Here is a 17,478-nt window from a genome sequence, read left to right as displayed (position 1 = left end):
CCTCAAAGAGTCCATAATGGTCCCAAAATATTTAATTCGTGTGCACTCCGTAGTTTTCTTCACTGAGTAGAAGTGGCTCATAATTCCTTCATTTTACATTTTAGAGAATGAGTTTTGTATAATATTTAGGTTTCTATTTTCTATTAGAAAGTAAACATTTCTATTTATACTTAATGGAAGGAGTAGTAGGCCAGGATGAAAATTATAGACATGAGACTGGCTGCTTAGGGTAGTTGTAACTTTATTTTTAAAGAAAGGGGCTAGTTTGTTATAAATGACTACTGCTAAACAATACAGCAAACATGATTCAGCTAAAAAAAACACGGTCCTCTAATTTGGTGTGCTTTAAGAAAAACTAATAGGTCGCCAGTTTATTTCTCTCATTTGTTTAACAAATATTTGTTGAGCACCCACTATGTACGAGATGCCTTTCTAGGGGTCTTGACTGCATTGATGAACGAACCAAACCAACCTCCCCCCAATCCGTGGAACTTACATCCCAATGGCAGAATATAAAGAATAATACTAATTTTTTAAAAAGTTAACAGATGATGTGAAAGAACTTTTAGTCTAAAAGATTAATTCTGTAAGACAGGAACTAGAAAAAAGTATGTCACATTTTAACATTATTACACGTGTTTGCAGAGAATCGTTGATAAAATACCAAGCACATTTTATTATTGCCTTTAAGACTTTCTGAAGTTTTTCTCTTAATTCATTTTCACTTTTGATGAATACTATCATTGTACCTGGAGCCCTGGTGGTGCAGTGGTTAAGAGCTTGGCTGCTAACCAAAAGGTTGGCAGTTCGAATCCATCAGCCACTCCTTGGAAACCCTAAAGTGTCGCTATGAGTCAGAATTGACTCGATGGCAAGGGGTTTGGTTTGGTTTGGTCACTGTACTGTCATTAAAAGAAACATTCTCAAAATAAAAGTAAACTCGTTTATTGAACTCTAAGAGACAGTAAACCATAAAAGAATTAGTGCAATTTAACACTGAAGCTTACACAGCTGAAAAAATAAAATTTGAAAAACCTGTTGATGATTTTGCTACTAAATTTGCTGAAAATTTGTCTTAATAAAAATTTATCTTTGTTCATTGGAAATTTAAAAATTTGTTTACACAGTTTTTTTTTTTAATTGAGGCCGCTATTTGTTTTTAATCAAGTTATTTAGCCATTCAAAGGAATGGTTAAATATAATTAAACCATTATTATAACTTTATTATAAAATATAACAGTTAAATATCATTTCAGTGGACATTTTTGAATAGCTATTACATGCATATGGTATGAAAGTTAAAAAGGGTACATAGTATTGACAGCAGCAACTCGAAAGGTTAGACAAGAACCCCTTAGGGGGCAGTGAATTTCTGTTAAATGGAGGAGGAACAAGTCAGGAAAGGAGAGTGAGAATGGTTGCACAACTGAAAGAATGCAATCAATGTCACTGACTTGTACATGTGGAAACTCTAGGACTGGTGTATGTTTTCTTGTGTATATTCTCAATAACAACCACAAAATAAAAAAAAAAAAATTTAAGGGTGTACAGTAAAAATAAATCTCTTTTCCATTTGTACCCAGATGTTGATATTCGTTTGCTCCCTGAGTCATCTGCCATCACTAAGTTCTTATAGCCCATTCCAGAGACATTCAAAAGCAGCTTTTCAAACTTTATTGTGCATATGAATCTTGTTAAAATGCAGATTTCTTTTCAGTGGGTCTGGGGTGAGTCTCAAGATTCTGCATTTTTAAGAGGTTCCCAGGGGAGGGCAATGCTGTTGGTCCAGGGACCATGCCCTGGGTGTCAAAGTTATGTAGTTATTTGTTCATATTCTTCTCTGTGCTTGTCTGTTTATTGAACTGAAGGCGGAGCAATATATTCTCAAAAACAGATACAATTTACTGCTTTCTGCTATTGCTTCAAAACAAAACAAAAAAACAAACCCATTGCCATCAAGTTGATTCCAACTCACAGCGACCCTGTATTTCAGCACATGATAAAGTTCCTGCTTTGAGGTTTGCTTTGTTATGAAGTTTTCTTCTAATCTTTATCTGTCTGAAATGATAATTTACACAATAATTTAAAAGTCAAGCTATAAATGAAGGATGGACACTACCAATGTGACAATTTGAAGGATGATAGTGCATGATGCATGAATTGCCAGGACTGTGAGAATCTCTCTACATTTTTTTTTTTTTTTTAAATAAGCTTAAAAAAGTCTTCAAATCCAAGTAACCTTCTAAGTTTTGGCAGAGGACACATTGAGAACTTTAGCTTGCAATCCAGCACCATTAATCTAACAAAGATGCCATCATACTTGGAAATGATTCAGTTAAACTCCCTGAAATCAATATAAAGTGCAAAGATCATTTAAATATTTTAAAGTCATAGACATTAGGATTGTATCTGCCTGAATGAAGCAGCCTCCAGAGATGACTGTATTCAATATCACAAGGGATGCAAATGTCTTTGTTGGACCAGTATGTAAAGGCACTTCTGAAGGCATGGATGTAACTCAAATAAAATTAAAAGTTCATGTTCGTTTCTTGTCCTTTGCAAGAAGATGAGGACTAGAGGTCTTAAGTTTGCCCACCTACCTTGTCTGCAGTGTATGTTAATATGTGTACTTACTAATGTAACCCAAAATTTGGTTTAAAAGAAAAAAAAAACACTTATCATTGGAGGTACTTTTCAGAAACAAACATTTGGACCATCCAACTCTCAGTTTCTGCATGACTGACACAAAGAGCTAAGGGAATGAGTATATAATCTTGAGGTTTCTCTTTGATGTCAAGTCAAGTTCTATTAATGACCTCAGTGGTTGAGTGGCTCCAGGCATCTGTCATATGGAGAGTTCTTAAAGCGGGTGCTGAAAAGTTTGAGGTTATATGGAAAGAGTTATTTGGATCTGCCTAATCCTTTTGAGGAAACCCTGGTGGCATAGCGGTTTAAGTGCTATAGCTGCTAACCAAAAGGTCTGCTGTTCGAATCCACAAGGTGCTTCTTGGAAACTCTATGGGCAGTTTGACTCAATGGCAATGTTTTTTTTTTTGTTTTTTTTAAATCCTTTTGAGCATGCCCTATGCTACTTAGAGTCATGACCCACAAAACTAGGTTATGTAGTGGTGTACTAAGAGGCATGCACACAGCCACAGAAAACAAACATCTTCCTGAAGTTTCAGTTGAATTAAAAAAATTGGCAGGTTCATATTAAAATAATATAACACTAAAACTAGCGTGAATATACCAGAGGAGAATGCAAAACTCTAACAAATTAAGTTAGACATGGGATTTCAAAACAATGTCCAGCTTGGATCTATGCCTCTAGGCCTGTTGGAGTACATAGTCACTTGCTTCCCCCTTTGAAAGTACTGTGATATACATTAAAAGGACACAGAAATTGGAAACCAAATTGTTTGAATAGCAACTACATTTCTCTAACCTCTGCTAGACTCTGGAGTGGGACTATGCAAAATATTGTGGAACCAAGAAAGTTACTGTTGTATTTTTAAAATATTGACTTTTTGGAGGAAATGATGAAGTGACGACTTAAAGGCTGCTGAGAAACCCCAACTGGTTTAGGAGATGTTACCACTGAACTTTTTTTTTTTTTTTTAACTGTGCTTTAGGTGAAGGTTTACACAGCAAATTAGTTCCCATCCAATAGTTTATACACAAATTGTCCTGTGACATTGGTTGCGATCCATGTAATGTGTCCGCACTCTCCCCATTACCGTCCTGAGATCCCTGTTTCCATTGGTCCGGTTTTTCTGCCTCTTCCTGCCTTCTCATCTTTGCTTTTGGGCAGATGTTGCCCTTTTGGTCTCATATAGATGATTGTTCTAAGGAGCACTTACCTCACGGGTGTTATTGTTCATTTTATAGGCCTGTCTGTTATTTGGCTGGTAGATGATCTCTGAGAAATGGCTTTATTTCCAAGTTAGAAGGGTGTGTAAGGTCCATAGTCTCAGGGATTCCTCTAGTGATTTTCTCTTGGACCAGTTAATCTGATCTTTTTTATGAATTTGAATTTTGCTTGACTTTATTTTCCCCCCACTCTAACTTGGACCTTCTATCGTGATCCTGGCCAGAGAAGTCAGTAATGGCAGCCAGTCACCACCTAGTTCTTCTGGTCTCAGGCTAGCGGAGGCTGTGGTTTCTGTGATCCATTTGTTCTTTGGGCTAGTTTTTTCCTTGAGTATTTGGTTTTCTTCACTCTCCTTCACTCTGGATGGAAAGAGACTGGTAGTCATATCTTAGATGGCTGCTCACAAGCTTTTAGGACCCCAGATGCTACCCACCAAAGTAGGATGCAGAACATTGTCTTTATGAACTACCCAGAAAAAACCCAGTGCCGTTGAGTTGATTCCGACTCGATGGCACTGGGTTTATGAACTATGTTGTGCCAGTTGACCTAAATGTCCCTTGAGACTGTGGTCCTTAGCCTTGAAACCCAGTCATTCAGTCTGTGAGGTGTTTGGTTATGTCTAGGATGTTTCCATGACTGTGTACTCCATGATATACATGAATATACATGCAGCACGTTCAAATATGTACATAGAAATATCCACCGCCAAACCTATATATGCACTGGATATACTCCCATAAGACCTCCTACACCTATTCAGTATATGTACCTAGCTGTGTATCCGTTCATAAATTATTGTTTGTTATTACCGTTGTTGCAGGATTATATATGTTATAATATTTACTGTTGACGCCTTTTATTCTTGCATACCTCTCAGTATCTTCCCTCGCTGTGGTCATGTTATGCTGACTTCCCCCGTATTGTGTACTGCCATTCCCTTTACCACAGTTAACGCGTTTCTACTCTCTAAACCTGTTGCTGCTGAGTCGATTCTGACTCACAGCGACCCTATAGGACAGAGTAGAACCAGGTTTCCAAGGAGCACCTGGTGGATTCGAACTGCCAACCTTTTGGTTAGCAGCCGTAGCTCTTAAACACTACACCACCATTTTCTCTCTCTTCTCCTCCTATTCCTGGTAACATCAAACAGTGTTTCTTTCTGTGTGTAGACCTTTTCTTGACTATTTGTAATAGTGTTCTCATACAATATTTGTCCTTTTGTGATTGATTTATTTCACTCAGCATGATGTCCTTCATATTCATCTGTGTTGTAAGATGTTTTGTGGCTTTTTCATTATTCTTTATCGTTGTATAGTATTCCATTGTGTGCGTGTACCTTAGTTTGTCAATCCGTTCATGTGTTGATGAGGACTTAGGTTGTTTCCATCTTTTTGCTGTTGTGAACAGTGCTGCAGTGAACATGAGCATGCATATGTCTATTCGTGTTGCAGCTCTTATTTCTCTAGGATGTATACCTAGGTATGGGAATTGCTGGATCATGTGATATTTCTGTTTTCCATATTGGCTGTACCATTTTGCAATCACATCAGCAGTGTATAAAAGTGCCAGGCTCCCCAAAAGTTCACCAGAATGTGTTATTTTTTGTTATTTATTTATTTATTTTGATCAGTGCCATTACTGCCAGGGTGAGATGGCATCTCATTGCAGTTTTGAGTTGTATGTCTCTAATGGCTAATGAACCCTGGTGGCATAGTGGTTAAGAGCTATGGGTGCTAACCAAAAGGTCGGCAGTTCATATCCACCAGGCGCTCCCTGGAATCCATATAGGGCAGTTCTACTCTGTCCTTTAGGGTTGCTATGAGTTGGAATCGACTCAGTAGCAATGGGTTTTTTGGGTTTTTTTTTTTTGAATGGCTAATGATTGCGAGCATCTCTTCTTGTAGTTTTTAGCCACCTGAATGTCTTCTTTGGTGAAGTAAGTGTCTGTTCATGTCCTTTGCCCCCCGCCTTTTTTTTTTTGTTATTGAGGTGTTGAAGTTTTCTATAAACTTTAGAGGTTTCGACCTTGTTGGTTATGTCATAGCCAATATTTTTTCCTGATCTGTAAGCTCTCTTTTTACTATTGGTGAAGTCTTTTGATGAGCATAAGTGTTTAATTTTTAGGAGATCCCACTTACCTATTTTATCTTCTGCCATTTGTGCATTTCAGTTTGGTATTCTATTTATGCCGTATATTAGGGTTCCTAGCATTATCCCTGTTTTTTCTTCCATGATCTTTATGGTTTTAGGTTTTACATTAGGTCTTGGATCCATTTTGAGTTAGTTTTTGTGTTTTTGTGTATGGTATGAGGTATGGATCTTATTTCGTATTTCTGCAAATAGATATCCAGTTTTGCCAATATCATTTGTTAGAGAGACTTTCTTTTCCCCCATGTAATAAACTTCGACTCTTTGTCAAAGATTAGATGTCCATAGGTGGATGGATTTACTTCTGGATACCACTGGACTTTCATAAATTGTCTCAGTGGAAAATAATTCTGTGGTTTTGGGCTCTTTGGAGACATGAAGAAGTGCAAATATTTTTCTAGGATTTACCCATTTCTCCTGACGGTAGCGAACAAGTCATTTTTTACAGAAGAATGCCTGGTATGGTCAACACGGTCTTTCACATATGCCAGGTTTTAATCCTTAGCTTGCGGCCTTGGACAGGGAGGGAAAGTTCTCTAGGTCTTAGGGTTCTCATCTAAAAAGTGGGGCAAATACAAGAATGCAAAGAATTAGTAGATCAATATTTGCCCTCTCTTTTGTTGGTGTTTTGTTTTTCTTCTATAATTTTTTTTTTCTTGTTCTCATCTCCTTTGTGCTTGAGAAGTGAAAGATGACTCCATTTAAATGGGAAAGTGGTACTCTGTATAGCAAGTTTGGACCAAATGGCCTGAGTCTTTACCACCCATGAGATTCCTTCTGGTGATCCATGAAAGCTTTTTGCTAAGGAAGTGTTAAGAAAAATAATCAAATGCCTAATATGTAACGTATTTAGATCCTATTGGTTAATGACACTTTAAAACAATATACACAAAAGAATTACTTAGAAATAAGCAAACAAAGGCTATGTGGCATTTAGATGCATATCACATATGCATAATTGATTCTTTAAAAGGTTAAATACTCTTAGCGCATGTATGGATAGTGCTATACCCATGATAGGTTCATAATCATTATGACTGTGACTTTGTTTTACATAATTCTAAAGTAAATGTCATGTTTCTTCTTTGGGAATTCCAGCACTGGTATTTAGACAAGCGTATGTTTCCAGGTAGATAGCTGGGCAAGAGGAGCTACTCTTCCCCAAACAGAAGAACTATTCATGTAGCCAGTACACTAAGCTTTATGGGGCGCTGACTGCCACTAAATTCTCTTTGGAAGTGAAATGCAATTACATATTGAGGACAAGTGCTAAATATAAATTGGAAAGACCAAATACATGCTTTTTTTTCCCCCTTTTGCTTTGTTCATGCAGTATTTTGGCAGAAAGAATTAATTACCGCAAACACAATATAATCCTTAATTGAAACACACAGATCAGGCAACTTGGTAAATCCTTCAGCAGCTCTTTAGAGAAGTGTTTTGTAGCTCTGAAAGACTGGTCTTTTCTTAGAGCCATCAATGATTAGAAAGATGCTAAGGAAATTAATGGGAGAAGCAAGTCACTAGGGAACATACAGAATGAAATGCCATAATATATAACTTTAAAATCAGAAAAAAAACTAGGCAATATGTTACATGAAGATACATGTATAGGTGAAAAAAATCTATATAAATAGGAGTGTTTCTTATAAAAATTCAAAATATGGGTTTCTTTGCAGAAAAAAAGTACCATAAATTGAAAGTAGAAAGATGGTATTATAGATTGAATTATGCCCACCCAAAATGTGTGTCAACTTGGCTAGGCCATGATTCCTAGTAGTGTGTGATTGTCCATCAGTTTGTCATCTGATGTGATTTACCTATGTATTGTACACCCTACTTCTATGATGTTAATGAGACCGTCTTAGAGGCAGTCATGTTAATGAGGCAGGACTCAATCTGCAAGATTAGGTTGTGTCTTGAGTCAATTTCTTATGACATGTAAAAGAGAGAAGCCAGCAGAGAGACAGAGGGACCTCTTACCACCAAGAATGAAGAACCAGGAGGGGAGCACATCCTTTGGACCCAGGGTCCCCATGCTGAGAAATTCCGAGATAGGGAAAGATTGATGACAAGGGCCTTCCTCCAGAGCCAACAGAGAGAGAAAGCCTTCCCCTGGAGATGGCACCCTGAATTTGGACTCCTAGCCTCCTAGACTGTGAGAGAATAAATATCTCTTTGTTAAAGCCATCCACTTGTGGTATTTCTGTTATAGCACCACTAGGTAACTAAGACAGATTGGAAAAGGTGCAGGCAAATACTAACAAAAGAAAATGATTAAGGCTGGGTAAATAATGGACAAACTGGACTTTAGGACAGAATGTCTCTAATTCCTGTCACCCTGTTCATCCTCTGAACCTACTCTATCTAGACATCTTCTCCTAACCGTCTAGGACTTTTGATAAGTCATCGCCATTTACTTTGTCTTATTCCTTTCTAACTACGTTTTTGGTTTACTGGGTAACTACGTTTAAAGCCTAGGCTCTTTAATCTAGTTGTATTTACCTGTGTACCACTCATTTGGTGCTTATCATATGCTGTGTTTGTGTCATTGATATTCATGCATTTGTTTAATTAAATTTTAATATCTTAGAGCTAGAGACAATGTTTTATTCTTCTTTAAACATCCCATCACCTCATCCTAGGACCTGCCATATGGTAGAACCATGTCACATGGCATATAGCAGAAAGTCAGTAAACATGTCAACGGTCAACTTAAAAATAGCTTCTGAAAGCACATTAAGTGTTCTCCCAGGATGTTTGAGTACTTTGTCAATGCTATGCATTTACATTTTCTAAGCATTTTCTTTTAAATGCTTTTAAGTTTTTAAGTGGAGGGAAGAGGCACACACACCATGGTTAGAGAGTGACCCAAAGCTGTGCAGAGTTGGTGAAGCTAAGACCATGGCCCCACTGCCATGTTCCCTCTGAACCTAGCCAGGAACTCTGTTCATGACTGTGTGATCTTAAGGGTGGGGACCACATCTAAAAAACACTTTTACCTCCCTGCCCCCACACAAACTCCTGGGATAGTCCAACACATAGTATATCGTTAATAACTGCAAAGTGTAAGTGAGAGAATTAAATACTCATCTGGGGTGATCTCTTTACTCCCATGACTTCAGGACAGTATACCCTTGAAAGCCTCCCAGTGTGGGTCTTTAGCTCTGGTTTCCCTCCACAGCGAGAGGGCAACTGGGAGGGTCCGAGAGTCATCCTACCCACACAGGATGCAGATATAAGCACTAGAATTGGTACTCTGAGGTGAGGGACTGATTGGAGCAAAACTGAGTAAAGTGGATTTGGTTTTTGCCAGCAATGGTAGACTATGTTTGGAAATAACAGAAGTTTGAAATGATATGGAGAAGCCCATGGAATAGATCTTCACATGCAGTGGGCATCAGGAAGTGGCTGGAGTCCCTTCTTTCTCGTGGCATGCAAGATAAGTTTTCTGCTACAGATTTCTTTTAAACATACTGCCCTCTGAACAGAAAATACATAAAGCAAGTGGTACAAAAGTAAACTTTATAATAGGGTATATGGTAAAAATAAGTATTCCACCTCTCTGCCCATAGTTCCTCTCTCAAGTTAATAACCACCAAAAACCAAACCAAACCCAGTGCCGCCGAGTTGATTCCAACTCATGGCGACCCTATAGGACAGAGTAGAACTGCCCAATAGAGTTTCCAAGGAGCGCCTGGTGGATTTGAACTGCTGACCCTTTGTTTAGCAGCCATGGCACTTAACCACTACGCCACCAGGGTTTCCGTAATAACCACAGTTACCAGTTATTCCATTTGTTTTTGGCACACATAAACATTTCATATTTGGGTATATATATATCTGCTTATATGGGGTTGCTGTGAGTCGGAATCAACTTGACAGCAGTAGGTTTGGGTTTTTTTGGTTTATATGTATTTTTCAGACAAACACTTCATGTAATATAATATATACTCTATTGAATTTTGCTTTTTTTTTTTTTTTTTCATTCACAGCTTCATTAACAACTTACCCTGTAGTTCTATTTTCATTTTTATTGTCTTCAAAATCCCAACCAAAGCACTGTCTGGCATACTGACAGTGTCCAATATTTGTTTCATGAGTGACTACATGAGAGGTTTAATCTCTAATTCATTCTGAACCTAAAAGTCTCCTGAGAACAGGTGCACCATCTCCAGGATGCATCTAGTTGCCTGTAAACATTGAATCTGTCCTTCAGAATTCCTCTCTAAACATTCTTCCTCCTGGAACTTTCCTGAACATTGGCAGTCTCCCCCAGGGATTATCTCTAAGCACTTAACTGTATTATGTTTTTATTGATTGTCATCTGATTCTTGTTTGTTAATATAATAACCATGAAGATGTGAATAATATTCAATAATGCTTTTTTGTTGAGTACTTGTTTGTGCCGTACACTTTGATAAGCATTTCACACGCATTATCTCATTAATCCCTACAAAATAACTAGAAAGTGACATTATTATCCTTGTAGTATACCTGTTGGTCCCCTGCCAATATCACCTTGACCCACCCTTGAAATCATGTACAGACCACTTCCTTACATGCCAGTGACTTTCAGCACAGTGTGCCAGGTCAAATGGATAGGTCAGAAGTGCCAGGGGTCTCCCTTAAGCAATTGGGTATGGACATAGGTGGATAAATATCTCAGATGTTTTCTCCTCTCGGTTTCTATACAACCTTTTCTTGTCTGTCTCGTGGTCTGCTTTTGAGGCAACCAAAACTAAAGAAACTGAGTATTAGAGTGATTGAGTAACTTGTTCGAGCTCGCCTATATATTAAGTGGCAGATTCAGAATATGAACCAGAATCCATGCTTATAAATGCCATACCTTACTGCCCACTAGATAGTAAGTGCTTCAAAGTCAGGCCAGCGAATACTGTGTTCCCTCCACAATGTGATATAAAATGCAAGATGACATTAGACTTAATACATTCTGCTAATCAGTATCACTTTGTGTTTTGGAAAGTCTCCTTACCAACACAGCACACAAGAATATGCATTTTAAGCACCATTGGCTAAATACATGTGTTCATAATTTGTTACTGAAATTGCAATGAAAAAAGAGTTTGTCACTATTGTTTGGTTGCTGAATGTCTTCTCCTGTTGTTCTATAGACAGTAACTTCATCCTCGCCAATGCCCAGGTGGCTAAGGGTTTCCCCATAGTCTACTGTTCCGATGGCTTCTGTGAGCTTGCTGGATTTGCCCGAACTGAAGTCATGCAGAAGAGTTGCAGCTGCAAGTTCCTTTTTGGCGTTGAAACCAATGAACAACTGATGCTTCAAATAGAAAAGTCGCTGGAGGAAAAAACAGAATTCAAAGGAGAAATTATGTTCTACAAGAAGAGCGGTGAGTTGACTTTCTTTGGTGTTCATTGGAGAGCTGTCTTTTTCTTTTAACTCGATCATTGCTCCATAACTCCCATTAACACTTAAGGATATTTCTCATAAATACAGTCTTTTATAGAAATTCCGTAAATGACTTGGATGATGGCCCTGTTTTAACCATTATCAGCATTATTGGCCTGGAAGCTGAGCATTAGAATTAGAATTATTCAATGTTAATGTATTGACTGAGTCGATAGATGTTAAATAAAGTGTATTACTATTATATTATGGTCATTCTCAAAATGATAGTGCTAATATAAGCTTTTATCCAGAGATAGTTTTTTTTCCAAATTTTATCCCTTTAAGAACCACATTCCAACCCCAGTTATTAAGGACAGAGACCGGAGGATTCTATGGCAGAAAATCAAATTAATTTAAAGGACATCAGCACAGGAAATCTGTTTTAGTTCCCTGGCCGCAAAGCCTTTCTTACTAGTCTCTTAAGTCATAAAGATAAAACAAGAAACATGGTATCTCAGGGTGGAAGTGAATTTTTCTGAACTCTTAACTGCCACTGGGGAAATACTAAGCATTTTCTCATGGCTGCAGTTTTGTGACTTTTCTCCTAAATGAAAGAGGAGCTAGTGATGGGGATGGTATCTGCAGTGCTTCGGTCCTATTTGGGAATAGATACCAGTAGCCCATGAGCAATGGTAGTTGGGATAAATCCAAGAGACAGTATTTTGGGGACATGCTAAATCAAAAATTAGGACAAACCATGATTTTTCCAGTATCTAAGATTCTACCTCCTTCTTTAATAGCTTTCCTTCCTTTTTTCAGTAGCAGAATCCCCTGAGTTTTATCTGGGCACATGGCTACCAAGCTAGAAATTACATTCGCCATGCTTTTTGTAGGTAGGTTGGAGTTGTGACTAATTCCAGGCCAGTGATATGTGAGAGGGAATTATTTTTGCTACTTCCTGACTAATTCTCCCCCAAAATGAAACTGTCCTCTAATTTCTCTCCTTCCACTTTCACATGGGTCAGAATGTTAAGGCAAGGCAGCTTCAACCATTTGACAAGGTCAACACCATAAGGGAATATAAAACCAAAAAAAAAAAAAAACCAAACCCAGTGCCGTCGAGTCGATTCCAACTCATAGCGACCCTACAGGACAGGGTAGAACTGCCCCATGGAGTTTCCAAGGAGCGCCTGGCGAATTCGAACTGCCGACCCATTGGTTAGCAGCCATAGCACTTAACCACTACGAGCCTGGTTATTGGAACAGATCCATCTTCCCACCTCAGACCAAGAGAAATACATTTCCATCTTGTTTAAGTCGTTATATCTTTGGGTCTTCTGTTACTACATTTACCTTGTACTCTAACTCGGGGTTTCTCAACCTTGGCACTATTGACATTTTGGGCCAGATAATTCTTTTTCATGGGAGGCTATCTTGTGTTTTGTGAATGCTTAGCATTATCCCTGGCCTCTACCTGCTAGATGCCGGTAGCACCCAGTAGTGAAATCTTATGTCTGCAGACATTGTCAGATGTCTCTAGGGGAGCCAGTTTCCTCTGGTTGAGAGCAATTCCTCTAACTAATACAGTGGCATGTTTTATTTTGAGTTCTGAAATATTTTAGAGGAGGCAGACAGCAATTGGCTTGCTAGCATCAGGAGAATAGGCAATATGATTTCTCAGATATAACTCAAAGGGTTGAACATTCACAAAATTTATAGGGACTGTTTCAGTTAATTATTTTAGTAATAGGATGCACAAATGTAGTGGTTTAAGAAGGAAAAACACAGACTCTGGAGTTAGGAGAGGTGGTTTCAGAGTTTGTTAATCCAATGGCAAAGTGTCATAATTAAGGACCCAGATTCTTTTTTCCCACTTATTTTTTAAATCTCCCATTATGGGAAGTGTTTGTGTGTGTGTGTACATGTGTGTGTAATATAGGCAATAAAGAATATATGCATGGGCCATCTCTACATTGTGACTTTATTCATGACCCCCTTGGGAGCCCATCTCCCTTTCCCATAACCACAGTGTTGTACTCCCAGTACTTAGCACTGGGGTCAATGTCAGAAGGAGAGAATGTGCCTGCACATGAGACCTTCATCCCCTTTTATAAGTTATTTGTCATTGGGGGACATTCTTTGATCATGTAGCTGTGAAGTGTTGGAGAACACCTCTCTGGGACAGGATATGCCAACTCTTTGGCCCTGGGAACATAGTACAGACCATTGTGTCCTTGCTTGTGTGAATAGATAACACCTACATAGCAAATACAATAAAATAAAAGCATCCTGGCTCTATCTAATTATACCATAATCATTGAAAAAAGAGCCTTAGATAAAAGAAACTAGAGAATGTCACTGAGAATACATTGAAAATGTCACTGGTAGAGAATGATAAAACCGCTATCCAGTGGAACAAAGGAAAGAGGGATATCCTTTGTCTGAAATATCTGCTGACTGCAGACTTGTGGTTCCTAAGATAGATGCCTTGTATAGGTCACTCAAATCCCTTTGAATATCTTCCTTTTTAAGCTTCCTCAGAATATCCAAAAGTGGCACCACTGAGAAGGGTCTAGGCCAAGGAAGAGAATCTAGGTGCAAAATCCAAAGAGTGGAGACTTTGGAGGACAGATAAGTAGAAGGTATGGAGTACAGGGTGGGAAAAGTCAACATCCAAAAGAATTTTCTGAGCCCAGTTTTTTCTAAGTGCCTGCACGGACCCATGTGGGTGGGAGTCTTTAAAGACATAAATCCACTCTAAGCCAGTCATCATGGGGAATTGTCTGACATTCTGAACTAATTGATCCTGTTACAAATGATTGAAAATTGTCCTCAACCTTAAATGCTAATCCTGCTATATTACAGCTATTAATATAAATGTCTGTCTCCACAGTTGTAAACCTTTGAAGGCACAGGCTATGTATTAGTTATTTCTGTGTTCCCAGTGCCTGTAGCCCTGAGTCTAGAGCAGTGTCTATCAAATTGTAATTTGTCAGTAAATGACTACTGAATGAAATTGAAGTCAGCTGGACATATGGATACCGTATGGATTTCTGATTTTTTAAATATGTTTATTATGACCTCAGCAGTCCTCCTTCCTTCTTTCAAGGGTTATTTTCTTTTAATATGTTTTGGAAAATGGGTGCTTATCTCTTACCCTGTCCAGAGACATTTCACCGTTTTATGAATGAGCTCCTTTGCTTACTGGTTCCTTTATTGATCCTATTGCTCTCCTGATCTCACAGGAGAGATGATGGGGAAAAAGCTGTCCTTCCCTTCCTGCCCAGACCTGTAATTCCAGTAACCTGACCCAAGGCTGGTAATGTGAAGCGGATTATACTAAAGGTTTAGGATATTAGTGGGAATTATCATAAAGGGAAACACACCTAGATCAGAATGACAAATGATACCAGTTTATTGAGTCCAAAGGAAAATAAATGTAGGATATTCTTCACTGGCATTACCCATCTGGAAGAACCCCAGCTCCTAGTCTTGCTGTAAGTCTCAGAGTCTGCCCTTCTTTCCCTCTTGACTCCATCTCACAGATAGACCCTTCTTTAATTCAGCATAGATGCATCCCCCACCTGCTTTAAGAAAACTTCGTATTTTATTCATTGGAGTTGTCTTCTCTTGAGAATCTGTCCTCATCTCTTGACTAAAGCAAAATGGGAGATGCAGCATTCTTCAGCAGAGCTTATCCCAAAAGGTGGAGTAATTCATTGCATCCCTCAAAACAAAAACTATAAAGGGATTTGAAAGAATAGGCCACGTATGGTCCCTTTTCTTATCTCTGCTCTAGTATGATGTGAAGTTATGCTCCCTTCTCCCCATACTTTTCCTATTTTCTTGAGACAACTCACAGAAAATAGACACATGGAAACGTGCGCGTGTGTGTGCGCATACACACATACTCACAGACACACACATACATACGCACCTTCTAAAATAAAAAAGTTATCAGAGACAGTAGTCTAAAAAAAAAAGTCAATAATAATAATAATAAAGTGATAATAATAGCTAACACTTGTGTAGAACTTACCATATGCTAGAGACTGTAGCACACAATTTGCTTATATTAGTCCATTTAATTCTAAACAATCCTAAGGAGATACTGTTATTATTCTCATAGGTAAGGAAACCAATATAAAGAGTAATTTATTTAAAAAATTAAGTCATAATTAGGAAGGTAAATAGTTTCACAGATAATATAGTCTGCAAACTTTTCTCTGTCCAAATGGAGATGTAATATTTTAAACTTTATGCTCAGGAGCTGACATTTCACATTTTCTGTCCTCCTTTCAGGTAGTTCAGGGTCTGTCTATGTATCAGAATGAGTACCATTAAGGTATCTTTTCAGAGAGCAGCCCCATCCCCTTCTGTTGACATGCAAAAGGCATTAACGAGGGCTCTTATGGGCAAACATAGTGTATGGTCACCCTAAGTAAAAAAAAAAAAAAAAAGGTAACCATTTTTTCTTATTTTGTTTATTTGCTCATTTTGTAAACAATACACATATCTTTATGGTTCCTTCATTCTCTTACACAGAGTATATTTTAGACAGTGTCCTGCATCTTGCAGAATCATTTACATCTTGCAGAAAAAGATTATACTAGAGATTACGTATTGTTTTTTACAATACATAGTGTTCCATTGTATGGATCTACCATAGTTCATTCAAGCAGTCCCCTACTGACGGACATGTGGGTTCTCTCTAGAGTATGTTCTGTTTTCTTTGTTCTTTCTCTCTTTTTGGTATCCTTTTGGTATTTAGGAAGTTTTGTGTTTTTTCTAAAAGTTATCTTTTATATAAGATGATTACCTTTACATGATATATACGGTTCCAATTTTAAAGATATGATGTTTGTTTCCTAATATAAACAATGTAGAAATTAGCCAGAAGTCATTTCTTTCTGCCTTCTAACTGCTCCAATAATTTAAATTAATATAGGTATTTTTTTGTACCAGTTAATGCCTATGTGACAATCAGTACACTTGTTCTGCTTTCCTTGTATTTGCTTTTTGCTCCCCTTTTGCCTCTTTGATACTTACATTTGCATTGTCAGAACACATAACAGTTACATGTATCCTGTCACTCTTATCTCCCATCATTTTATCTTATTGCTACAGTTAAATATGCTTAAGGATCACCAAACATCCTTACCCTAAAGCTTCTTCGCCATTTCTTGCTTGCCTGAAGCTTGTTCCCTGGGCCATTTCTCAGGAAGGACTCATGGGAATGGTTTCCCCTGAACTCTTACATATTAATAACAGTGTGACTGTGGCCTTTGTACTTGTAGATCAGTTTTGCTAAAAATTAAACATTGGGGTCTCATTTTCTTTGATTGAATATCTCAATTATGTTATTCCCTTGTGTACTGGCATTGAATGTTGCTTTATTCTAAAAGTGCTGCTAATTAAAAAACTTGCTGCTTTGCTCTGGGTATCCAACGAATTTATTTTATTTTAATCCAATAGTTTTACTAGGTTATGTCTTGTTATAGACCACAGGACTGTGCATATTTTCTGCACAGGGCCAGATAGTAAATATTATATGGGTTACACACCTTTCTGCACCTTGCAGAATGACATACATACTGCAGAACAAAGTATATTGGAGATTGCTCATTCTTTTTCACAGCTACATAGTATTGCAGTACTCTGTACTGTAGTACTTTATACTGTCACAAATACTCATCTCTCTTGTTGGTAGTGTGAAAAAAAAAAATTTTTTTTTTTTTTTTGAAAGCACCCATAAAAAACCAAACCCGTTGCTGTCGAGTCGATTCAGACTCATAGCGACTCTATAGAACAGAGTAGAACTGCCCCATAGAGTTTCCAAGGAGCACCTGGTGGATTCGAACCGCTGATCTTTTGGTTAGCAGCCGTAGCACTTACTGCTATGCCACCTGGGTTTGAAAGCAGCCATAGGCAATATGTAAATGAATGAGTGTATGTTTCTTCCAATAAAACTTTATTTACAAAGATATAAATTAAGCTGGATTTTGCCTGTGGGTTTTGTCAGTAGTTTACTGACACTTGGTTAGAATATTTTGGGTCAGTTTTTTTCTAAGGACATGATATGCCTTCAGTA

General features: G+C 37.9%; 1 protein-coding gene across 1 annotated transcript in view; it reads left to right on the top strand.

Moving 5' to 3' along the window:
- The window catches only part of KCNH8 (potassium voltage-gated channel subfamily H member 8), a 446,972-nt gene that overhangs the window by 119,965 nt on the left and 309,529 nt on the right, over positions 1-17,478 (top strand). Inside the window, exon 2 of the mRNA XM_049870926.1 lies at positions 11,155-11,388. Within this exon, the coding sequence (XP_049726883.1) occupies positions 11,155-11,388 (234 nt within the window). The remainder of the gene's footprint in view (positions 1-11,154; positions 11,389-17,478) is intronic.

This window comes from Elephas maximus, chromosome 27, assembly GCF_024166365.1.
Source record: "Elephas maximus indicus isolate mEleMax1 chromosome 27, mEleMax1 primary haplotype, whole genome shotgun sequence".
In the NCBI taxonomy this organism is placed as follows: Eukaryota; Metazoa; Chordata; class Mammalia; order Proboscidea; family Elephantidae; genus Elephas; species Elephas maximus.
This window is presented reverse-complemented; position numbering and strand designations above follow the sequence as displayed.